General features: G+C 46.7%; 2 protein-coding genes across 6 annotated transcripts in view; one reads left to right on the top strand and one right to left on the bottom strand.

Moving 5' to 3' along the window:
• Nucleotides 1-107: 107 nt before the first annotated feature.
• PSMD7 (proteasome 26S subunit, non-ATPase 7) lies at nt 108-10,332 on the top strand. The gene is made up of 7 exons (XM_084644211.1): nt 108-293; nt 3,638-3,729; nt 5,157-5,249; nt 6,737-6,834; nt 7,135-7,215; nt 8,801-8,892; nt 9,852-10,332. Exons 1-7 carry the CDS (start codon nt 220-222, stop codon nt 10,288-10,290), a joined length of 969 nt encoding a protein of 322 aa, XP_084500337.1. The 5' UTR covers nt 108-219; the 3' UTR covers nt 10,291-10,332.
• A 12,021-nt stretch (nt 10,333-22,353) lies between these two features.
• The window catches only part of WWP2 (WW domain containing E3 ubiquitin protein ligase 2), a 93,407-nt gene continuing 90,851 nt past the window's right edge, over nt 22,354-24,909 (bottom strand). For all 5 annotated transcript variants that reach the window (XM_084644519.1, XM_084644520.1, XM_084644521.1 and 2 more), the window contains 2 exons: nt 24,584-24,656; nt 22,354-24,314 (listed from right to left, as the gene is read on the bottom strand). In XM_084644519.1, coding sequence (XP_084500645.1) covers nt 24,215-24,314; nt 24,584-24,656 — 173 coding nt within the window. In that variant the 3' untranslated portion in view covers nt 22,354-24,214. The remainder of the gene's footprint in view (nt 24,315-24,583; nt 24,657-24,909) is intronic.

Here is a 24,909-nt window from a genome sequence, read left to right as displayed (position 1 = left end):
CCGCGAGCGGGGCAGCCCGCCCCGTCCGTGACCTTTCCAAGGTGGCGTCTTCCCGCTCCCGTCTGCCGCCCTTCCCAAGATGGTGTCACGGAGGCTCCGCCCCCGAGCGGTGCGTGCTGGGAGCGGCGGCAGGGAGGGCTGGCTGAGGCGCCGGGCCTGGGGCTGGTGTGTGGGGCCGGGGTCGCAGCCGCAGCCGCAGCGTCGGGGCCGAGGGGCGCGATGCCGGAGCTGGCCGTGGACCGGGTGGTGGTTCACCCGCTGGTGCTGCTCAGCGTGGTGGATCACTTCAACAGGTGAGGCCCGGCGGCGCCCGGCCGCTGAGTCACGGGCCCGGCCCGTTGCCCGTGCGGGGCCGGGACTCGGGCGCCGCCCCCACGCCGCCGGCCCGGGGCCGCCGAGTCGCGGCTGCGAGACGGGCTCGGGCCGCGGGGCGGAGGGTGAGCGGGGGCGGGAAGCCCGGCGCTGTTCGCGGGCCCGGCGCTTGGCGCGTCGCCCCGGGACTCCCGGGGGGGATTTGGGCGCCCCGAGCCCCCCGCCCGGAGCCCCCCGCCCGCCCGCGTCGCCCCGGGACTCCCGGGGGGGATTTCGGCGCCCCGAGCCCCCCGCCCGGAGCCCCCCGCCCGCCCGCGTCGCCCCGGGACTCCCGGGGGGGATTTCGGCGCCCCGAGCCCCCCGCCCGGAGCCCCCCGCCCCGAGCCCCCCGCCCGCCCGCGCCGCCGCCGCGGGACCCCGGGGGCTGGTTGCTGTGTCAAAACTTGGGGCCTGTGGAGCCAGTTCGCCGCGGAGGCCCCGGGCAGCTCACAGCTGCCTCCTCCCGGGGCTGAGAAACGAGCTGGACCCCGTCCTCGTCGCTGCCCGCAAACGTGCTCCCAGGCAGTCCTGGCCCCAGCTCTCGGTCACTGCAGCCTTTGGGGCTCCTGCTGCCTTCTATGCCGTGGCCTTGCGCCCCTGGAGACCCCGCGCTCATTGTCAAATGAAATGCTGCTGACTGTATGTGACCTTCTTATAGGCAGAAAGGAAAGGAGGACTTGTCCACCTAGAGACTGACCCGTTTGTTTGAGCGTGAGCTTTCGGGAGCTCACTTCATCAGATCATAGAATCACAGAATATCAGGGTTGGAAGGGACCCCAGAAGGTCATCTAGTCCAACCCCCTGCTCGAAGCAGGACCAATTCCCAGTTAAATCATCCCAGCCAGGGCTTTGTCAAGCCTGACCTTAAAAACTTCTAAGGAAGGAGATTCTACCACCTCCCTAGGTAACGCATTCCAGTGTTTCACCACCCTCCTAGTGAAAAAGTTTTTCCTAATATCCAACCTAAACCTCCCCCACTGCAACTTGAGACCATTACTCCTCGTTCTGTCATCTGCTACCATTGAGAACAGTCTAGAGCCATCCTCTTTGGAACCCCCTTTCAGGTAGTTGAAAGCAGCTATCAAATCCCCCCTCATTCTTCTCTTCTGCAGACTAAACAATCCCAGCTCCCTCAGCCTCTCCTCATAAGTCATGTGTTCCAGTCCCCTAATCATTTTTGTTGCCCTCCGCTGGACTCTCTCCAATTTATCCACATCCTTCTTGAAGTGTGGGGCCCAAAACTGGACACAGTACTCCAGATGAGGCCTCACCAATGTCGAATAGAGGGGAACGATCACGTCCCTCGATCTGCTCGCTATGCCCCTACTTATACATCCCAAAATGCTATTGGCCTTCTTGGCAACAAGGGCACACTGCTGACTCATATCCAGCTTCTCGTCCACTGTCACCCCTAGGTCCTTTTCCGCAGAACTGCTGCCTAGCCATTCGGCCCCTAGTCTGTAGCAGTGCATTGGATTCTTCCGTCCTAAGTGCAGGACCCTGCACTTATCCTTATTGAACCTCATCAGATTTCTTTTGGCCCAATCCTCCAATTTGTCTAGGTCCTTCTGTATCCTATCCCTCCCCTCCAGCGTATCTACCACTCCTCCCAGTTTAGTATCATCCGCAAATTTGCTGAGAGTGCAATCCACACCATCCTCCAGATGCTGTAGCTCACGAAAGCTCATGCTCAAATAAATGTTAGTCTCTAAGGTGCCACAAGTACTCCTCTTCTTTTTGCAAATACAGACTAACACGGCTGCTACTCTGAAACCTTTTTATATATGCAGTTCCTCAGTGAGGCAAAGCTTTAGCCTTTGTAGTGTCTGCTACGTATCTCATTGATCAGTAAAACCCAGAGCAAGTATCTCCGGAAACTTGAAGATCTTGCTTCAATAGTCTGATATTCTGGCTGTGTGTCAGAAAGGTAGAATTCCCCAGAAGTGAGAGTAAAAGACTCTAGATAACTTCATAAACGTGAAAGTCAGCACCAGCTATTCAGATTTGGGGGTTGGCCTGTTGCTGCAATTGTGAGCATAAATGGGCAATTAACTAAATCACCTGACTGGACAGTTTCCACAGTGTTGATGCTGTTATGCTAATTTGTGCTTCCAAATTATGCAATCAGATGAATATGCATTTTTGTGTGTACAGTTCTGAAAATCTTGCAGCTAATGTTTATCTTAAAACATAGGCTCTTCAGGACAGGGATCATGCATGTATGTGCTTCTGTATACCATAAGAAAAAGCATTAGTAAGTGGAATTACCTTGTATCAATAAAATGCAACTACAGTGTCCTAAAGCTGAATGGACTGCAAAAGCAATAGTTTAGGAGTGATGACTTCTTCTAATTTTGTGATATAAGGAGTCTGAACAGTACCAATGTGAGGTAGTGAGAGTTATGATTTATCATGGGGTATCATTTGTGGTTTAGTAAATTACAATGATGACAGTTTATGCTTGCATTAAAGGACATGATATTCCCAAATAGGCTTATTTGTTTTTTCCTTAAGCAAGAACAATTGAACCAAAGTTAAAGTAACATTCAAATACCCTGAAATTGGTTAACAAGTTATAAATACCATTTTATTAGGCATAACTGACTTTGGTTTTAAATGTAGTGTGTATATTCTCTGCGTATTGAAACATGGCATTTTTCATTTGTCTGGTTTACACAGATTTTACCCTTAAAGCTACAATTCACTCAGCAGAGAATAAATTATATTCCTCTAAACATTGTGTACAATTTGTGCTCTGTGTGCCTAAAATTAACTTAATTGCACCAGCTGACAAGCACTCTTAATGTAAAAAAATCTTTTCCTTCAAGGCAGCATACAATAGCAGAGAAAAACCTCCTATTGTAAACGTAAATTAGAGATGACAGTGAACAAAGTTGAAAGTTTACTGTACTTTTTACAGCTTGATTTACAGAACAGATGCAGTAGTAGCCCTCTATTTTATGACACAGTAATCTGTTATAGTAGCATCCATTAGCTGCATGGAAACATCTAGTGCATTTTTCACATCAGCGGATAAATTACAAGTGTCGTGCCTGGATTTAGAGTGCACTGTAACAACTTCTTTAGGTATAAATTAACTAAGTAATGACAAGGAACATAATTACCCTGTTCGTCTCCCATCTACATCCCCCAGAATCACATGCTGTTTATCTTCTGACTTAAAGTCAGATGACACAACTGATTCATTTGTGCTATTGGTGTGTTATTTCCAGGATCAAATATGTTGCATTCCTTAATACAAACTGTGACAGTCTTTTCCATTTAGAATAGGAAAAGTTGGGAATCAGAAGCGAGTTGTTGGAGTGTTGCTGGGCTCTTGGCAGAAGAAAATATTAGATGTATCCAACAGTTTTGCAGGTGAGTTTGGGTGTCCTATTCTGTTTACCACCTATTAAACTAGCTAGCAGAAAAACTGCCAAATGTTTTCTTGCACCATCCTGGCACATTAAACTCTTCTTCAGATTTATAAATTCATGAAGCTATGGTGTCTACATTTTCATGGAAAAATGCTAGTTATCTGCTTACAAAAGAACCCGATCCCATCAGTCTCCTCCTGTTCTGCATCTTGTCTGCAGCAGTGTGCAACGGTGAATGCTCAGAGGCAGCTGTAAAACTCCTAAAGCAGCAATTGTTCAGTATCGGAGGTGGAAGATTTCTTCCTAATCCTGAATTGTGATCATTTTATGACCTTGGGCTTTGAAGACTCGTGGCTTGACTTACCTAGCTAATGTCATTGCAGATTCACATGAAGTGCTAATGTTTTATTTGAAAAGTACCTTTTTTCTTTAAGAATAGCCTGTGAGAATTGCACAGATATTGCTTAAAAAGTGTATTTTCATTTGTATTACAATCATTGCATCTTGAGTTTGAATCCTGGGTTTGTACAGTGGTAAAATCAGTACCTGTATGGCCTTTTCTGATCTTTTTGTTTTCTTATTTACCTCTCATCTCCTCTTATTCATCTGCTTTCCAAAGGGGGGTATTTATTGATAAAACGGAATCATCTGTGTTGGCTCCTGCATGAAAATCTGGGAACAAAAGTGTAGCCTAATCCTGGTTATTTTTGCAGAGTTGTGAAGATGGAGTAGCAGTTTGCTCACTTAAACTGCAGGGCTGCCAAAAATATAACTTTATAATTAGAGATTTTTTTGTTTCTGTAAATTAAAGCCCTGTTGCTCAGAACTAAACTTGTAGCCTGTTATCCATAATGTGAACTAACAAAACAAACCAGTTCTTCACTCAAGAAAATGGCATATGCCATTATTTTTTAAACAGACTTCGTAGAATTGTAGTTTTGTCTTAATGCACTACTGGAATGTGTCTTACACCACAAAGTAGTTTTTCATTATTCAAAGCTCCATTGACCCAACAGGCTCTAGTGACCTATTGGGACCCACAATTTTCTTTATCAGAAGTCCTTACACACCAATTTTGTGTAAGTTGTTACACTGGAATGTTCCTGGCATTTTCTTGAACACTTTGTAGATGATGTTTGCTCAGAATAATTCAATGGCTTTGGTTTTTCTTGCTCAATTCTAAAACTAATTCAGTAATTATCAGAAAACCACTTGGAAAAAATCAGCTAATGTTGCTGCTGAGTTTTACAAGAGTATCTGCAGCACAGTGTAGCAGAACAGTTGTATTCAATCAAAATTGAGCAAAATTACTTTTTTTTTAATTTGTAGCCAAGAACTTGCTGGAAAAAAATCTGATTTTTCTGTGAAAGTTTTCAGGCTAGATGGAACTTGAACTGCTAAATATTGAACTAACTGTTTTGTTCCCAGTCCCTTTCGATGAGGATGATAAAGATGACTCTGTGTGGTTTCTAGACCATGATTATCTGGAGAACATGTATGGAATGTTTAAAAAAGTCAATGGTAAGTGCACATTGTGAGTAGTTGATATTTGCCTAGAAACTCTCTCTCTCTAAGTCTCCTGGCAGCACTGTACTTCCAAGAACTGAGGTGACAATCTTGGGGATTGAATAGCTATAAGAAATTCAAACCCTGCTACTGTGATCCCTTCCGCCAGAATCTCCTTTCCCTCATATGAGTGCAGACATCTGAATTACAAACCCAGGTGAACTGATTAACCTTTCTATTTTATTTGGTTTTGTTTATAAAAGTCTCACTTTTCTTTCCTTTATAAGATTATGGGGCCTGAATCTGGAGAGGCTACAGTAATTCCCCTGTGAACATTCCCAGCCCTTGGAAAAACTCTTATTTATACTGCTGATGTTCTTATGATTCCTTAAGTATTTGAGTCTCAAGCCTAGTGCAGATCTTGCAGATTATTATCTTTGAATTTTTGTGCAGCAGGATGTCAAGAACCACTTTGGCCCCCTTTTGTCTCTGAGAGATCCCCACAGTCTGTCTGCTCGAAAGTGCCATGTTGCATAAACCAGCTCTGACTTGGGGATCATTCATAGCTGATAAGGGGTGTAAAATATTTGACAGACAGGATCCATGCCTTTGTCACTTCCAAGATAGATTATTGTAGTATGCTCTACCTGGCGTACTACCCTTTGAGACCACTCAGAAGCTTTGACTAGAGCAGAATCTGATTGTTTACCTGTTTAAGGAAGTGGAGCAGCATGGGACACTAAACCTGTGCTTTGAACATCTTTGGCTTCCTGTCTGCAAATCAAAGCATTGACGCTAATTTAAAAAAAAAAAAATTTGGAACCTCACTGCCTTGAGGATGGTTGCTTTGCCTGTGTATCGTAAGGATGCTGAAGTCAACTGCGGCCTGTTGCTGATGTTATCTCTGCATTGTTTGGTGATTTAAAGTTGTTTTCTGTGTAGGGTCTTCAAAAGCCTAAGTTTAATGACCAAAGATCCATCTTACTTGTTGAAGCTTCTCCTGACTGACTATTGCTAAGGTAGTTTGGGTTGTCTGGGGTGATGCACAAATGGCTCGCTGGCCTGTGCTGTCCAATAATATGCTGCATTTAACCCATCTCATATGCAGCCATTGTTGAAGTGTCTAGGCACAAAAATCACTTTAGCAAATACCTTGCTGTGAAGTCCTGTTTTAGATTCAAAATTTACTGGCAAATCTGGAAATGTGGTGTTCAGCTCCCAGCCTTCATATGCCCTCAGCCATCACCTGCTCCATTTTCCATTCCTAAACTGCCTTCCACCAGCACAAATCTGAGGGGAAGGAGTGCAAAGTGCAGCAACAATTTAATTTCTCAAAGTGTTTAGGCCTTTACTGGTGTCTGTAAAGCAGAAGTGGGAGTTTGGGCACAGCCCAGGGTCAGGCAGTACCTGGATTTGAGCGCTCGTATTCCTCTATATGAACTATTTTCCTGTCATTACCCTCAGATTCTGACTATTCTAATAATTGTTTTTGCTTTTCCCAGCTAGGGAAAGAATTGTTGGATGGTACCACACAGGCCCCAAACTACACAAGAATGACATTGCCATCAATGAACTAATGAAAAGATACTGTCCTAATTCTGTAAGTAATGCACTTCAGCTGTTTATGGAGCTTCTGGGAACCTGCAGTCCTTTCCAGCTCCATCTGCAATTGTCAGTAGTGACATGACATGTAGTAAGATATAGCATGGTAGATGTAAAGTGAATAGAGCATGCTGATCAGTCTCCCTCAAAACAGTGGCAGACAATTTTTCCCTGCTTAGAGTTAGAAACCTCTTTGATTGAATAACAAACTTGTCAGTGCTAGAGAATTAGCAGTTGGCCACAACCTATTTCTTCTAGTTCTTGAGTAGAATTTGTCTAAGATGTGTTTCTCCACCAGGTATTGGTAATTATTGATGTAAAGCCAAAGGACCTGGGGCTGCCAACAGAAGCCTATATTTCAGTTGAAGAAGTTCATGATGTGAGTGTTCATCATTTCAGTATTTGTCATTTTCAAACTATTGTGGGATTTCCTGCAAAAGGGAAAGAGGTCCTTTAAGAAATAGGATACATTAAAGCATGTTGCCTTATCCTTTTTAGGGTACCCTTTCCTCTACATCAGTTTCCCTTTTTCAGTTCAATAGATAACATTGCGTCTGCTAACTAGGAGTTTTTGTGCCTTTCAGTTTAAACCTGCTAAATCAGTGTTTGAACCCCCACTGTAAATTTCTGCTTATTGAACCAAAATTTTCCGTCCTCTAACACTCCTGAAAAGCAGTTTCTCCCTGCTTGAACCAAGGAGCTCTGCAGGTTCTTACAGCTAGCTGAAATTGCATCCATTTTAGAATGCTGCTCCTTTACTGTTTGTCCACACCCATGAAAAAAGCAGCAGGTTGGAGCATGCATTTATGATACAATTGATACATGTCAGCTTGTTGCAGCAATAGTCTGAGTAATCACACATCTCATCTTCACCAGCTTAGTCTTAACTACACATGGTTGACTTTACTATCTTTGTTAATCACTCATCTACCACTGTGTATGCTAGAATCAGTGGTGACTTTTCATCCGGATTTAATTTTGATGGTTTTAAAATCAGAATCTAGAAATATTTTTTTAAAAAACCTGGTCCTATCACTATCTGTCAAAGACCCACGGTGGGGAGAGACAGCTGTTCCCAGGTTCTCCAGTCTTAAATCTATAGGGTTTTTTTTTTTTCCTGGTTTTGTGAACTCTTGTTCTTACAGCTGTTGGTCCCCACCAGGCCTGGAGCATGGTACAACCAAAACTAATACAAGTCTCAAAGGTAATTAGGTCCCATCTTCAAATAAAATAGTCACCATGGCACGCACTCACTCTCTCTAGTACGTAGCCCTGCAGACTAACTACCTGGAGACTATTGAGCCTCACCAAGAATAATGCTACAGATGAAGTGGTGGGAGAAGCATTAATGTACAGAAAAATGTATTGTGTTACTATCACCTCAGATGTCTCTAGCATTTCTGTGGGTTAGTGACATCTGCCTCAGTTTAACTGGTGTGCAATAGAAATTAGGCAGTACGTTAAAGTACCTTATTTTATAATTCTAGTTATTGCTTTGTTGATGACCTCCTCCCTGTCTGACTTCCAGTGGCATGTCTAGCCAGTTTTCTAGATTCCTTTAAAGAATATCAGTTTCTTAGTCTCCCTTTTTAAAACCCCATATACTTTGGGGATTCTGTTATGAACTAGTTTTCACCATATCTGTGGACTCTGTGGGGCTCTCCTATCCCATCTTGATGGGTTTTCCTTACTGGCTGTTTCAGATCCTATTCTTATCATGCATGTCCCACTTATTCATCGCAGCAGGCCAGACATAGCTCTGGATAAAGTGTACAATGCTTTTGGCTTGTAACAAATCCAGCTTCCAATAAACCTTCTTTGCTTTGAAGTTTCATTGGAGCAGTTCTACTGTTCACATGCACAGTGCCCAAAACCGGCTCACTTGAGGTTATGCTGTTACACCTGTAATTATCTGTTCTCTATTTCTAACCTTGTCGTCATCCCATTCTTGTACCCCAACAAAGGATGGAACTCCAACCTCCAAGACTTTTGAACATGTGACCAGTGAAATTGGAGCTGAGGAAGCAGAGGAAGTTGGTGTTGAACACTTGTTACGGTAAAAACTTTATTGTAATGAAAAACCTTATCAGTGGTTGGATGGCAGCTCACTTTATCCATCTAACAACTGCTGGCACCAGCTCCCTGCCTAGGGATACGATACAAGAAACAAGGACCTTGTTACATGCTACTTAAACACTTGATTTAATCTAAACAGGTTAATTCAGCAATACTGAATAATATAGAATCTGCTGAACTCATTTCTAGTGAAATGTTTGACTTTGACTGTTTTTTGAAAAAACTAATAAAACGTCAGTTTCACCTTGCCCCTTGAACTCCAGCAAATAGCTTGAGATACGTCAGAACAAGGTAGAGTCACACTTGATAGTTCAGAAAGGCTTCCGTTTAATACTGATGTTCATATTGCTCCTCTGACAGCAACAGCTGCCTATGAGAAAGGAGAGCAAAATTATCTGGAGGCAGACTATGCAGACCTTTCATCTATCAAGACTCAAAGAGCGGAAAGGCATTGTTTACAAATGGTCACAGAGGGAGATCTTGCTTTGGCTTGCCTTCACTCTATATTTGTAAAGCACTCTCCAAGCCTTCAGTGAAATGTTAAGTCTCACGAGGCCCCTGTGATGTTAAACAATTATTATACCTATTTTACAGCTGTGTAATCTGTAGAGATGTGACTTGCCCAAGTCCCCAGGGTGAGTTAGTGACAAAGCCTCTCATAGAATCCAGGAGCCCTCTCGTTATCTCCTAACCATCAGACTATTCCTAAAAAATATTCAGTCCATACAGAGCATATGGTGACCTTTATCAAATCTACGTTCGGTGTTTCTAATGCACCCAATGTAAACTATTTTTTTCTGAATCTTTGTGAAGTGTTTTGTAAAATTTTACTTCATTTATCCTTCAAGGCAGTCTTTTTAATTTATTTTGAGCTAGAAAGATCTGTACATGTATGTAAAGTAACATTAAGGCTTCTCCTTCCTATTTTGGGTGTTTTAGAGATATTAAAGACACAACAGTGGGCACTCTGTCCCAGCGCATCACAAACCAGGTCCATGGTTTGAAGGGACTGAACTCCAAGCTTCTGGATATCAGGAGCTACCTAGAGAAAGTGGCCATGGGCAAACTACCCATCAATCACCAGATCATCTACCAGCTTCAGGATGTCTTCAACCTGCTGCCAGATGTCAATCTGCAGGAGTTTGTCAAGGCCTTTTACCTGAAGACCAACGACCAGATGGTGGTGGTCTACTTGGCTTCTCTTATCCGGTCTGTGGTTGCCCTGCACAACCTCATCAACAACAAGATTGCCAACAGAGATGCAGAGAAGAAGGAAGGTCAGGAAAAGGAGGAAAGCAAAAAGGAGAGAAAAGATGAGAAGGAGAAAGACAAAGAGAAGAGTGATGGCAAGAAAGAGGAGAAAAAAGAGAAAAAATAAAGTGTAGTTTTTTATTTGTAAATTAAAATCTTGTAAACTAAATCTCTCTGCTGTTAGAAGGTTCTTTTTCACTTGTTAAAGTGATCAGAGTTCTCTGTTCTTGCCTGTCTTGGGAGGCACTTTTAGATCAGCTGCCTCTGCTCTTACGTCGTACAGGCAGATAGCTGAATAGAAGGGGATGAGGGGATTCAGTCCACACAAACTGGCAGTTCTAATAAGGAGCAGGCAGTCTTACTACTGAGAAGGAAAGCCCCTGTCATTTCAGTCCTGAGCGCTGTGAAGGGAGGAAGGAACAAGCAAAGATAAAGTGCAGCATTTGTCATCTTCTGCCAGTAAAATCTTGTGTCCCAAGATGCTTGTCTGTCTCCTTCCCTCATGATTTAGGTCTACCGACTATTTGGGGTTACTACCACGTAGTATGTAAAACTGCTAAACTATGTGCATGACCCTGCTGCTCCTATTCTGCTGTCACTCTGGATCTGTGCTTGAGGGCCCTGCACAGAGGATGAATTTACCTACCCAGCCTGTTGCCCAGGAGATGGTGAGGTGGAGATCTTATACGGTTTTACTGCCAAGAGATGATTAAATGGTTTGGTTTATAAATCTGACTTCTGGCCATTTTAATCCCAAAAGCCAAATGGGAGCTGATTTTATTAGTGCTGGAGTGAGGAATTTAAGATACAAGAATCTCGTTTTAGGAGGAAAGAAGCTGAGCAGGATGAGAGCACAGAATGTAGCCTATGAAGATAAGATGGGTTTGTGCCCTTTGTGCTGAGATGAGCACAATAGGTCTAGAGCAGTTGGTGCCCAAATGCTGGCAGTGCCGTACTGCCAACTAGCACAAAGCTCTTTGGGCCAGTTACTACATCTGTGTAGTACCCAGGACAAAAGCCCTCGCCTAATCAAGGGCGCTAAAGGCTATGACCGTACCAATTCCATCTTGGCATGGAGTCTACAAGATACTGGCAAGTTAATCGTGAATTTTGGGAGCTTGCCCATGTTAGTCGCCCCCTTAAGAGGGGCTGGTGGCTCCCTTGCTACCCTACCTTGCTCAGTGACAGGAGGAGTAGGGGCAGCTAGCATGCAGCTCCAAACCCTTTTGTGGAGGTGCAGCCATGGATTACAGGACTCCATATTAAAGTGCAAGCATTGGCTCAGCTCAAGCAGGCACATTCCATGCATGGATCTATAAGCTCAGGACATTGCCTTTCTAGATGAAAGATGGTGATTGTCTTGCATTCCTGTAAATGAAGTCTGCAACTCTAGGTGTCATGGAAATAAAGGAGCTGCTATAAGCACTACTTTGAATCTGGGTGAATGGAAGGGGGTGTTGGCCAACTACGCTCTCTTTTCCCTTGACTGGGATGGTGAGCCTAGGAAGCCTTTGGCCGGGTGGCCTGTCAGACAGCGTCGCCAGTTCCTCTGAGAGCTGGTTGCATTCAAACCTCCAAGTAGTGTCATTACAATTGCTGCATTTAGCTCGTCTCCGGCACGGGTCACGGTGCAGCAGGAACACGTCAAAGTGCAGTGGCTGCTGCAACAAAAGGGAAGCAGGGAACAGGACTCTATTAAATAGCTTAAGTTCACTCAGGGTAACTGTTCAATGTGGGAGACCTCAAACTGCCAGTCCTGGTCCGTGAAGATCCTTGAATGAACTATTTCAAATGACTCAGAGATGGAAAATGCTGCCTTAATTGTAAGTTAAAGCCCTGTTAAGATCATAAACCTGTTGATGCCCTATTCTCAACAGGCAGAGCTCACTGATTTCAGGTGCTACCATGTAAAAGCAAAGATAGGTTTCCTAGCCCCATTGAAGATGCAACATCCATCACCATGGTAGCTCAATGCCAAAGTCAGTATCAAGACTTTGCACTGACCCTGATTCATTTGCTGTTATGTAGTAGGAGAATATTTTCCCTTTCCATGATAAATTAAACTGGTTTGTTACCATGGTAGGTTTACACTATTTGGAGGCAATAAATGCTCAAACAATTTACAGTCAATTTAGTTTTTTGCAACATCATAGGTCTGTGTGGTGAACCAGCTCAAGTAGAGACCATGGTGCCCCAACACCCCAATTATTAAGCCACCCCCAGGAGGCAAAGCAGGGCTCTTATCCTCACTGTACAGATGGGAACTTGGCTGTGTCACAGGGGGAGTGGGTAGAGCAGGGAAGTGAATCCAGGCTTCTGGCATGCCAGGCTAGTGGCCTAACCAGGGCCCCAGCCTTTCTTGGTAAAGGGTTTTCCTTCCCAAGCCCACCCTTCACTGTGAAGGAGTAAGAAATTGAGCTAAACCTTCTCTGACTGAAAAAAAACAAAATTCTACTTGGCAATAACTTAAGATACTTTTACCACTTGCTTTGTAAGAAGGTGGGGGAGGTGGGTGGCTTTCTGATTTGGGATGGTGGTTGAGTTAGGGAATCTTTCACCACTCAAGCCTGCCCCAAGCAAGCAGGGGCTGCAAACCATCACAATTGGAAGGTTGTGGCCCATTTGCAGTGAGTTAGTGGGTCTTGCTCTTGTGAACGCCATGAAAATTAGTTTGTGTAGCATGCATCTCTCTTTGCTGATCGATGAAAAGATGGAGGCAATTTCAGGAGAACCACTGAGCTTGTGAGAATTCTGCAACTTTTGGTTGAAATCTCCTGATGTTTCAGTACCCCTGCATTCTAGTCTTGGTTTGGATTTAAACGTGAGCACTGAATCCAACTGACACCTGATCCAGGTCTGGCCAGTTTTTTCCCCCCTCTGTGTCTAGAATAAGTAATACTTCCAGCTTTTTGTGTTCAAAATCATTCTGGCATTGCCAAGGCTCAAGGGCTGGTGGTTCTCTACCACCAGATGACAGTGTTTGCACTGTTTCCTGATCATGTTAAATGGAGGGAAAGCTTCAGCAGTGCAGGAAAGGATCCTACCTAAATAAAGCAGGTGTGTCTGGGCAGCTGTAGGTCTGACATGGCTATTTTTTGCCCTTACAGCGGTTTGCAATGCCGAAGATTCATAATTCTTCATAAATTTCTTTGTCAAGCCTTTAAAAAATCCTCTCTCTTCTGCTAATAGAATAGTCTAAAAATCCATGCGAAGGCCACAGACAAAACTGATTGTGGGGCAAAGAAATACATGCAAAAAGGTACAAAAATCCTACTAGTGGCCTCTTAACTCTCAGGTGCCTGGCTGATGTGAGCACAGTGAGAGCAAGGAGCCCCAGCTCTTTGCCAAGGGGGACTTTAAAAAAAAACCACTGGATTTTCTAGAATGTCGTGGGGAGGAAGCAGTTCCAAATTAGCTATAATCCCTCTTCCCCGTTGAATAGTCTGCCAGCCTCAAATGACAGCGCAGAGCCTCGCTGAAGTGCCTCATCCTTTTGCCAGATGAGTTCTAAAGTTGCATTTGTAACATTGTGTTATGAGCATTTTGCACTACAGCTGGGGCCTAAAATACTTATTTCATTGAGAGAGCTGCGAAACCATGGCTCACTGCAAGATGTTACTGTCCTGCCGCTGAACAACAGGACTATTCATTAGCTTGCCAGCTCTGTATAGGCCAGAGACCGTGCGTAAAATAAGGTGTCCTGTGTCACAGGTTTTTATTGAGTGACCAGGGAAAATATTGAGCTCCCTGAAATGAGAGCAGCAGCATTTTTAAAAAAAAAACTACTACCAAGAATTGCTCCCTATACCCATGCTAGGGTGAGAGGCCTAGGGCAAGGTGTTCATAGATTCATAGATATTTAGGTCAGAAGGGACCATTATGATCATCTAGTCTGACCTCCTGCACAGTGCAGGCCACAGAATTTCACCCACCCACTCCTGCGAAAAACCTCTCCCCTATGTCTGAGCTATTGAAGTCCTCAAATCGTAGTTTAAAGACTTCAAGGTTCAGCTAGGAATCATTTGGATAACTCCCAGCAGCCGGTTCCTGAAACTAAACCAACAGCTACTGAGCTTCTGCATGCAGGAAAGGGGCACAAACTTCAACCAGGGGGTCTCAATGTTTAAAAAGTTTGGGTTTTCTCCCATTACCATGGCACTGGGCTGCAAGCTGGCTCCTACACAGGGACATTGCATCCTTTCTGCTCTAAACATACTGCAATTCCAAAGACCCTCATCTCATCTTTAAATCAACCCGTGAATGGTTTATGTGGTACAAGGACCTCCTATAAAAGGTCCTTTGCTTTTCGTATTACTGGCTAAAGTGCTCATTATTCAAAGCAGGGCATACGGCCAGCAGTGACTCAACCAACTGCCTGTGCCATCCCTCCAGTAGAAACAAAGTCCTTGGAGAGGTGTGAAGATGGCTTAAAAAGTAAGGCCCAGCTCCACCAAGGTATCTAGGCTCTATTGAAATCAGTGGATGTTGGGAGGCTAAATAGCTTTGTGGCTCTGGGCTTAACTTTTTTAGGAAAAAAACCTTCCCTGAGCTGGAAGGAAGCCTACTCTCTAATGCACCACAGGTAGCACTGACTTTGCCCAATGCTGGAGTCAGGCTCTTACTTCCGGCTTCCCACAGCTGCAGGATTCCAGCTCTGCTGTTTTCTTCAGTCTAGTGCCAGCCTTGACTAAACCCTCAGCCTCTGACTACAGGCCCTATAATTACAGAGGAAATACTTCAGAAAATCTTTTCTTTTCATGATTGGACTCAATGCGTTCCAAGGGGGTTTGGCCTGGGGCACCGTCAGCTGCTAATGACATCCAGAAGAGGCTTTTAGCGGGCAAGTTAATTGCCAGACCACAGTCCGACTTGACTCACTACTAGCGTGACAGTGATGTCATGCCTTGTGCTAGGGCAGCGATGAAAAGCGACATGAATTCCAGTTAGTTTTCTTGCCAACTGCCACTGCCTTCCCGTGGCTGGGGGGGGAGGTGGCAGAGAGTCTGAAGTAGAACTGAATCAAATCACCAAGCCCTGGCATGGCTTTTTTGACCCATTCTTAGCATGATGATAGATTGGGCCAGGATAGGCAGCCTTAGTGCAGAACGGTTGCACCCCATTCTAACCCTCTCCAGCTCTCGTACAGGGAAAGGGGGGAGAGGTAAGTTTGCAAATCTGCCGATTATTAGATTAACGGAGGGGGGGGAAAATCCAGTCTGAATGGCTGAACTAATTTGCGTCAGATCCTAGTTCCCCAGGCCTGAGTCCTCTTGTAGCAATGGGGCTTGAGGCCTTTCTATTTTTCTTTCCCCCTTGGATCGTCTGCCGCTCACCTAAGTGATGTCCTCATGCCTAGCACCACCATAGTCTCACCACACACACGCTGCACAACCAGCTTTGGCAAGACGACGGGCTGGTCCAGGGCAGCACTACCCCCATCAGGACATTACACTCCATGGAAACGCTGCCCCAGTTAAAGCGTCGGCTTTCCAACAACGCCCAGGGCACAACTTGTCCATCCTCACTTTCAGGGAAAAATGTGGGTTACCCACAGGAGCAGGCTCCAAATCCATCCAGCAGCTGCCTGCCCTGCTCCAGCACAACCTCTCGGTTAGCAATGTCAGCGCTTCGGGGCAGGGAGCATCATTCCTCTGTCTGTGCAGCACCCAGCACAACGGAGCCCCAGCGGCACCGGCTGCTTCCCCGTCTCCAGGGGATTTACACTGAAGCTCACGTCTCCTGCTTGGGTTCCTTGCTGTGAATGATCTGGGCCCCAGCCCTGCCGCAGAGCCAGCGAGCACAGGCTTCCACTGTTACAGACACAGCCAAACTAGGAGCCCAAATTCTGCACATAATCAGCCATTTACACAGGCTGTGAAACCAGCGGTGGCAGGGCCCCCTAGAGAAGCAGCATCAGAAGCCACTGCCATGGGAATGGCATCCTGAGCCAGGCCTTTTCTGAGCTGCTGGTGGCTCCTATTTAGCTATGTGGCTGACACACCCGTCTCACCATCCCTGCTGCTTTCCCCAGCTCCCAACCTTTCCCCAGAACATTCCTGGCTGGCTTTCCCTTGGTCCTTCCCCTCTGCCTCTGAACCCACTTTCCTTCAACTGCTCCCAGCCTGAATGTCGCCCACTCAAATCAATACAGGCTTTGCTCTGGACATGCCAGCGCCACAGGGACCAGAAGAAAACAAAGGAGTTTAGGACACTCACCAGTCAGCAGGACGGTGCAGCTGTAATGACCCAAATTGCTGCTTAAGGGCTAGAGCTGATTGGCTGTGCCAAACTTAAAGAGTCAGCCCCAGGCATGCTGGGAAAAAGGTTCCTATAAGAGCCCAGCCCCTGCGGGGGGAAGAGCTAGTAGGGAGCAGGCAGCTACAGCGAAAGGGATTGTGACTAAACTGTGCTATAGTACCCAGCATTGATTTAAATATGGGCTTTCCCTTGTTATTTGTCCATTTCCTCCCCCTATCCATCTCAGTCTCCTTCTCTTGTCGCTGTACTTAGATGGGCCTTTCAGACCGTCCGCCATGCTTCTGTCTTCACCAGGTTCGAACCACTCCCACCAGGCTCCTTTCTGTAGCATCACCTGCCTTAATGAGCCTGAAACCGCAAGAGCAGTAAATACTGCTTCCGGGTACGTGTGCAGTCCTGTATGTGCAGCCAGTGCCCTTCACACACCCCTGTATGTCAAACCCAGCACACAGATGGTGAGCTCCTCGGGGCAGAGACCTACTTTGCATGTATTTTCTGTGAAGCACCTTACTTACCGCTGGGTGCTGTGAACTACTCACACGTATTGCTTCGTGTGTGTGCTTTGCAGCCAGCACCGTGCAGCTGGACCCTGGCTGTGGCCACTAGCTAGTACCAGCTCCAGACCGTCATTACTGCTCATACTTCTCTGGGCCGAGCCCTTTGAAGGCAACGTTATTTTCCCACTGTGTCTGAGTTCTGCTAGGGACCTTCCAGAGCAGGTGATGGGATTAGTTCCCCTCCCCACCTACGCACACACGCCTTCCTCTGGCTCTGGTTATAAAGGGTTTCTTGCATGTGTGTACAATGAGGAGTCCGGGGGTTAAACTAATAGCAAAAGGGGAGGGTAGGAAGTGGGAAGATGTGAAATACAAAATTAATCAAGGAGCCAAAGGACGTGGAGAGACGAAATTCATGAATTGCCTATAGCCCAAGGCTAGAAGCCTGGGTAACAGACAAGAGGGAGGGGAATAACATTTATGGGCATCAATTCAATCCAGTTGGTATTACGGGACCTTTGTGGGATGATTCACCAGGTGAGATTTTGGTGGAACTTTTAAAATCAATGATGATAACCTGTTTAGGAAGGATCAGTGGTCAGAAGGGACGGAGGAATGGCACTCTATCAAAAATGACATTACCTGTTTTCAAGCCACTGACTGCTCTGAAGAAAATGATCTTGAATATTTATGGCTTAATGTCCTAACAGATAAAGCACAAGATGGGGTATTAGCTGATGTCTGCTGCAGACCACTAAGTCACCCTAGGGAACAGGGTGACCGCCTCCCTTACACACCTATCTATGCATACTAAAAAAACCCTTCATGAGCGGGGGCGGGGGGCGGGATTCAATTTGAAAGACATATGCTTCAGGTTTCATGCTGCCAGTACTAAACCAGTCTTGGAATGTCTAAACATTATAAATGAAAATTTCCAAACTCAAAGAGTTTCAGCCAACACAGGGGAACTTTTTATTAAACTTGTACTAACAGATAAAGAGGAACTGATCACGGAACTAAAAGTTAATGGTAGCTTAGGTACAAGTGATTATGACTTGGTCGCATTATAATGTGCAAGCAGAATAAAGTCTAGATCAGTAATATATATAGTTGGTGCTTTAATAGGGCCAATTTCACAAAGTTGAAAACAATTAAGAGCCCAATCAGTTGGAAAGAAGAATTTAATCAGAAAAATGTAATGATAATTGGGAATCATTTAAGAACACACCTTACTAGATGCCCCAAAAAGCCACAATTGAGGAAGAAGGCCATGCTGGTTAAAAAATGGACCTGGTTTAGAGGGGAAGTGAAGCCTGCAGTAAAAAAAAATTAAAAATATCGACAAGATGGAAGAAAGGAGAAGTTGATAGTAATGAATATAAATCAGAAGTAGGGAACTGTAGAAAATTAATAAGGGAAGCCAAGGGACACAAGGCGAAATCAGCGGCCAGCAGAGTTAAGGACGAGAAGTTTTTGAAATACGTTAGGAACAAAAAGAATCCAGATAATGGCATTGGTCCATTACTAGATGGAAATGATTGCATCATCAATAATAATGCAGTAAAGATAAAGGAGTTCTCTGCTGTATTTGGGGGGGAAACAGATGATTTGGTCTCATCATATGGTGATAACATTCGTTCCATTCCACTAGTCTCTCTGGCAGATGTTAAAAAAGCTGCTAAAGTCAGACATTTTAAAATCAGCCAGTCCAGATAACTTGCATCCAAGAGTTTTAAAAGAGCTGGCCAATGAGATCACTAGACTGTTAATGTTGGTTTTCAGTAAGTCTTGGACACTACAGAGGTTCCAGAAGACTGGAAGAAAACTGCTGTTGTACCAGTTTTTAAAAAGGGTAATCAGGGTGACTTAGGTAATTACAAGCCCGTTCACCTGACATCGATCCCAGGCAAAATAATGGAGCAGCTGATCCAGGACTCAATTAATAAAGAAGTAAAGAAGGGTAATGTCATTAATGCAAAGCCATGGCTTTATGGAAAATAGACCCTGTCAAACTAACTTGATAGCTTTTTTTGATGAGATTACAAATTCGATTGCTAAAGCTACTAATATGGACATAATAGACTTAGACTTAAGCCAAGGTGTTTGACCACAAAACATTTTGATTAAAAAACTAGAACAATATAAAATGACCATGGCACACATTAAATGGCATAAAAACTGGCTAACTGATAGGTCTCAAAATGTAACTGCAAACGGAATTGTCATTGAGTGGGTGTTTCCAGTGGGGTGCTGGAGGGATTGGTTCTTGGCCCTGCGTTATTTAACATTCTTAACAATGACCTGAAAGAGAACAGAAAATCATCACTGCAGATAACACAAAAACTGGGGTCACAGTAAATGATGAGGAGGCCAGTCACTGAGTCAGCGCAATCTGGATCGCTTGGTAAACTGGGTGCAAGCAAACAATATGTGTTTTAATATGGCTAAATGTAAACACCTGGGAACAAAGAATGCAGGCCACACTTACCCTGGGTAGTAGTGACTCTGAAAAAGATTTGGGAGTTGTGGTGGATAATTAACTGAACGTGAGCTGCCAGTGTGGCCAAAAGGGCTAATGCAATCCTGGGATGCATAAACAGGAATCTCAAGGAGAAGTAGAGAGGTTATTTTACATCTGTATTTGGCACTGGTGTAACCACTGCTGGAATCCTGTATCCAGTGCTGGTGCCCACAATTCAAGAAGGATGTTGATAAATTGGAGAGGGTTCAGAGAAGATCCACAAGAATGATTAAAGGATGAGAACATATGCCTTGTAGTGACAGACTCAAAGACCTCAGTCTATTTAGCTTAACAAAGAGAAGCTTAAGGGGTGATTTGATTACAGTCCACAAGTAACTACACAGGGAACAAATATTTAATAATGGGCTCTTCAATCTAGCGACACAAGGTATAGCACGATCCAATGGCTGTAATTTAAGCTAGACTAGAAATAAGGTGTAAATTTTTAACTAGGAGAGTAATTATCCATTGGCACAATTTACCAAGGGTCATGGTGGATGCTCCATCCCTGGCAATTTTTAAGTCAAGGTGGGCTATTTTTCTAAACGCTTTGTGCTACGTGTTATTTTGGGGCAGGTCTCTGGCTTGTTGATACAGAAGGTCAGTCTGGCCTTGGACTCTATGAATGTCTGAAATGGGAACTTGTCACTGTTCGTGCTCTGCAAAGGTCCGGCTGTGTTATACTGTCTGGATTTTTCCAGCTGTCTTGGGAGTCTCCTGCCCCAGAACGCAGTCACTGGGTGGGCATTTGGTGGCTGTGCCGCAGGTCTGTGAACGGTAGAGTTGCAAACAACCCAGCTTATCGCTCTGGAATATAAAAAAGCCAGTGTACCACCTTCCCATCAATTACAGCCTTTCAGGAACCATCAGCCTCACCTCCGGCAGGGCAGCGGGGAGGAGGGCTCCACTGCTTGCTGGTGGTGGAGTGCAGGCTCATTCACTGCATACATGGCCCATACAGACACTTACTCCCCAAAAATGGGCATGTGGGTAGCAACGAAAATCTAGGTCCCACTCCAAGCCCTCTGGGCACATTCCAGGATGGACCAAGGAAAGCAGGTGGGGTGGGGGGTCTCTGTGGCTGACATTGAACTGGTTGCTGCTGGGGCACCTGAAAGCTTTTCTCTCCCATGAACACTGCAGCTCCGTGTCCTTAAGCAAACTTGGCTCTTGGCTGTATTCCAGGCTGAACGTGTTTAACTGTCAAAGCCGCTGGCCCCTCCTCTCCATTCCGTCCATTTACCACACTGCCCTTTAGCCCCAGAAAGGGCCTGGCCCTCAAGACGCTGAGGACAAGGATCTTCAGCAGGGAAATTGCCCCAATGCTCCCACCCTTCCCTTAGCTGCAAAATCCTCCCCCAAACAAGCCACCCAACCCTGCTGCAACCACCATCCAAATACTAGCTCAGAACTGCCAACCATTCTTGGACTCCATCAAGTGTCCCAACTCCTGCTGTCCCAGAAGCTAGACCTAACTCCTCCACTACACAGCCCATCAGTGCCGGCCCTTGTTCCCAGGGAGCAGCAGGAGCTAGTGGACTCGGGGTGGGGAGACATTGAAGGCCTGCAGTCTAATGTGCCTCAGATACTACCTTTGCTGTGGGGTCCAGGGCCCGCGTCTCTGCAGGACCTCAGGTGGATGACACTCTCCTATGGGCCAACAGATGATCTGTTCATTTGCCCAATGCTATGGGCTTAGGCAGCATCAAGAAAACTGCCCCTAGTCATTTGAGGGGCAGCTCTAACTCTCCCCTTCCACTGCAGTGGTCCAGATGACCCAGGCTTTCACAATGGGGCACTGTCAGCCTGAGGCTGCTGCAGTGTGTAGGGGTCTAACTATCCTAGCTCCTGGAGATGGGGATGGGAGCCTCCTCACCCCGACACATAGGTGATGCCAGAACCATCTCTCCTCTCCGAGCAAGCCTAGCCGACCAGCCTCCATAACCTGCCCTTCAGGGGATGGGGTTCATGGGATGCCCTTCAGGGGATGGGGTTCATGGGATGCCCTTCAGGGGATGGGGTTCATGGGATGCCCTTCAGGGGATGGGGTTCATGGGATGCCCTTCAGGGGATGCTCACTTCATTCCACACAGCCTCCCTCTGCCCTTCACCAAGCCCCTCCAGAACAGCAACGAGCAAATGCACATGCAAGGCCAGCTCCAAGTTCTGTTCCACCCTAGCAGTTCAGCTCCCAAAGCCTCCCTTTGCAGGTTAGCCCCTGCTGGCTCCAGGCCAGGACGGTACAGTGGAGCAATGGACAGCCGAGGATCAGGGGGTGGAGGATTTATAGCAGCACCCAGAGGTCCCATAGTACTAGGTGCTCTACAGACAGGAGTTAGTAACATTCCAGGCTGCTCCATCCAGTGCGACAGAGCAGCCCCCCACCTTCTCCACAAAGCCCCTGACCAGCACCAGTCAGGGGAGGGGAGGGTGCAATGCAGGCTCTACCCTCCATCTCATGTCCCACACGCAGAATGGCACCGGAAGAGTCCAGCTGTCCCTGAAGGCACTCAGGTACTACAGTGATGAGGGCAGAAGCTGCTGCTGGTGCCTGAATTCCCCATGCTGGGGCCATAAACACGTGCTGCAGTTTTTAGACGTTTCCTTCCTACTTCCATGACTTTACAGTGCATTCTGCGTGCCCAAGGGGGCTGTGCTCTGCTCCTTGGGAGCATCCCCCCCGGGCCCCAGCTGCCCAGAGAGACGGGGACAGAACCAGGGTTAAATTCAGCAGGAGAAGGCAGAGCAGAGGTCCAGTAAATATTTTCAACCCCCCGGGAGTTTTTATAGCATCTTGGGGATGGGGGGTGCTCTGGGAAATACTCTGTAAGAATTTAAGCCCTGGACAGAACCTCTCTCTTCACAGGACTGTAGTGATCTGCCACCTTCACAGAGTCACAAGCAAACCCCCAAGCAGCTGCTGATCGTTTATTGCACAAGAAATTGGCATCACTGAGGCAGGATGGTGCAGTACAAAACTATCGAGGTTACTGCTCAAAAGCTATTGCAATTTGTTGTATCCATAGACTTTGTTATATACAGCTATGTACATAGATGCTCTCACATGCACGCAGGGGCCCGCCCCCCACGCACACACCAACACCTGGGCCATTGCTGTTCTCAAGCCTTGGAAGGGTGAACTCCCTGTGGCAGCAGCCTAGGTCAGCAGAGGTTGTAGAATAAGGAAACAGCATCAAGGCAAATGGCAGAGAGCTGGATTCTGCCCTCACTTTCATCAGCGTAACTCCACGGGCTTCTGATCTCCACCACAGTCTGTGACAGAAGAATCAGGCCAAGAGTTCCCACTTGAACCCACAGACTGAGCGAAGGCCACATGAGCTCTTCACATGTGGGCACTCAGCTGCCGCCCTCAGGGCAAGTCTGGAGGGGTCACTGCTTAAAAAAGCTACCTGCTCGTTTCAGCAGCGAAAGAGCCCATTTCACAGCACTCAGCTGCAGTCGCTGCCGAACCAGAGCGAGAGAGAACGGCGCATTGTCGGTACGAAACATTAGCGAGCCTCTAGGATCCTACTGAAGAGCATCACCACCACCTAGCAAGACATTCCATTTAAATAGTTAAATAACGAGCCCGGGGGGCCACAGGCATTCGCAAACCAAAGCACGCAACACAAAGCACAGGCCTATGCCCAGCCTGCCCTGCCTCACAGCGGCCCTCCCCACTGGTCACTCCTTCGGGGCAGAGTTCCCAACCTGTACAGAGACAAAGGGTCCCATGAGTTGCTGCACAATGGAAAGGAAAAGGGCACCCCATGGTCATTGGGTGGGAAGTCAATGGGAGTTTTGCCATTGCCTCTGTGGGGCAGGATTGGGCCCATGGATGTCACTACCCTGGACCACCTGAGTAGGAGTTTAAGCTACTTTATCAATACACCAGGAAAAACAGAAGTGAAAAATGACACTTAAAAAGCAGTTCTCTGTTCATTTGACTGCAGCTAATTCTAAAAAGCTCTGTCCAGTGCTAGGCCCTGGCAGGAGCTCCCCAGACAGAAGTGCCCACCCAGCCCTGCGTCTCAGGCCGTTCCGAGCTCTGGCCTCTTGTGGTTGCAGCGAGCAGCCTCAATCCAAAGGGACGCAGGGCCACAGCTAAACGGCTCTGTGGCACTAACAAAGGAAAGACACACCGCAGGAAATCACTGGGTTTGTTCCGAATTCTCTGCTTTTCATTCATTCATTCGAGCACGTTCAATGCCCGTTTTCCAGGTGGCAGAGGTAACACTTGCACACACTTCTTTGGTGCAAGGTGGCTCGGGGAGGGGGAAGGTGTCTTCACTACTGCCCAGCCTTGTGGGGACACCGCCGTCTCTCAGGGGGTCCCTGCTGCAGGCCCAAAGACCCCAAGGTCTGGAGCTCAGACACTGGGCTGCAGTTGGACAGCGACTGGAACTTGTACAGAGTCCGCCCCCTGGGAGGACACCACGTGGCAAGGGGCCAGCGATCCAGTCCCCTCCCAGCCATCTGCTTCATTCCCCCTCAGTAGCAGCATATGGGCGGGCTCTTGGGTCCATCTCCCCCCTTACACCTTGGGCTCGCTTTGGAGGTGGGGGGGCAGCTCGTCTGCCATTGGGCTGCATTGGCACAAGCCTAACACAGGAACAAGAGTGACAGACAAACTCCCAGGGAGGGAGGGAGACAAACTGCTCAGTGACAGGCGCTCTCTGCCCGCCATGAGAGCGAGAGCACCCAGCTTGCAGCCTGCTCCAGATGCTGCTCTGCCCTGGGCCGTCCGGGGGATGCTGGGGAAGGAGCAAGCTCCATTACTCCTGGCCAAAGCCTTCTGTCTCCTCAATGGCATACAGCAGCTTCTCCTTCAGCTGTTCATAGCTCTTGTAGGGAGGAAGATCCAGGCGATTAAAGCTGGCGAGAAAACAAAGACTGTCAATGTAGTGGCAATTCCCGCCTCCCTCCCCCACTCCATGCTCTCCTGAGGCAGGGGCATCTCTCTGCTTTCTCAGCCATGCTCCGGGGCTGCATTTGGAGATGCATAAGCTGGTCCCAGCACACGGAAGTTGTGGCCACATCCCCTGCAAAGCCCATGGTGGAGCTGGTTTGAGAGGAAGCAAGGGGCAGCCCCACACAGACTGCTTGGATTCACCCCCACCTGCTCCAAGAGGAGTGAGACTCACCAGGTGTGACTCCGGGGCAGCCACGTCTCTTTGCCAACTTTATCAATACAGAACTTCTGCGGCCCATTACTGCCTGTCAGTCACAAACAGAACAACTTATTACGTTACAGGAAAGGAAACACAAAGCTGGAAAGGACACTTCATGCAACATATAGCTAACCTGTGGAATTCACCGCCACAAGATCTCATTGAGGCAAAGAGCTCAATAGGGATTTATATGGGTAATAAGATTACCCACAGTAACACTAACTCGGATAAACATTTCCCTTATCAAGTATTACAGCTCTTTTGCTCCAGGGCTTAAGCCAACATTACCTGCCTGGGAT

This window comes from Lepidochelys olivacea (genome assembly GCF_965140295.1).
Source record: "Lepidochelys olivacea isolate rLepOli2 genome assembly, chromosome: 12".
In the NCBI taxonomy this organism is placed as follows: domain Eukaryota; kingdom Metazoa; phylum Chordata; order Testudines; family Cheloniidae; genus Lepidochelys; species Lepidochelys olivacea.
This window is presented reverse-complemented; position numbering and strand designations above follow the sequence as displayed.

Coding starts and splice junctions, on each gene's coding strand:
- PSMD7 (XM_084644211.1), top strand. CDS start 220: ATGCCGGAGCTGGCCGTGGACCGGGTGGTGGTTCACCCGCTGGTGCTG. Junction 5,250..6,736: donor AATGTTTAAAAAAGTCAATG/GTAAGTGCACAT, acceptor TGCTTTTCCCAG/CTAGGGAAAGAATTGTTGGA. Junction 7,216..8,800: donor CAGTTGAAGAAGTTCATGAT/GTGAGTGTTCAT, acceptor ACCCCAACAAAG/GATGGAACTCCAACCTCCAA.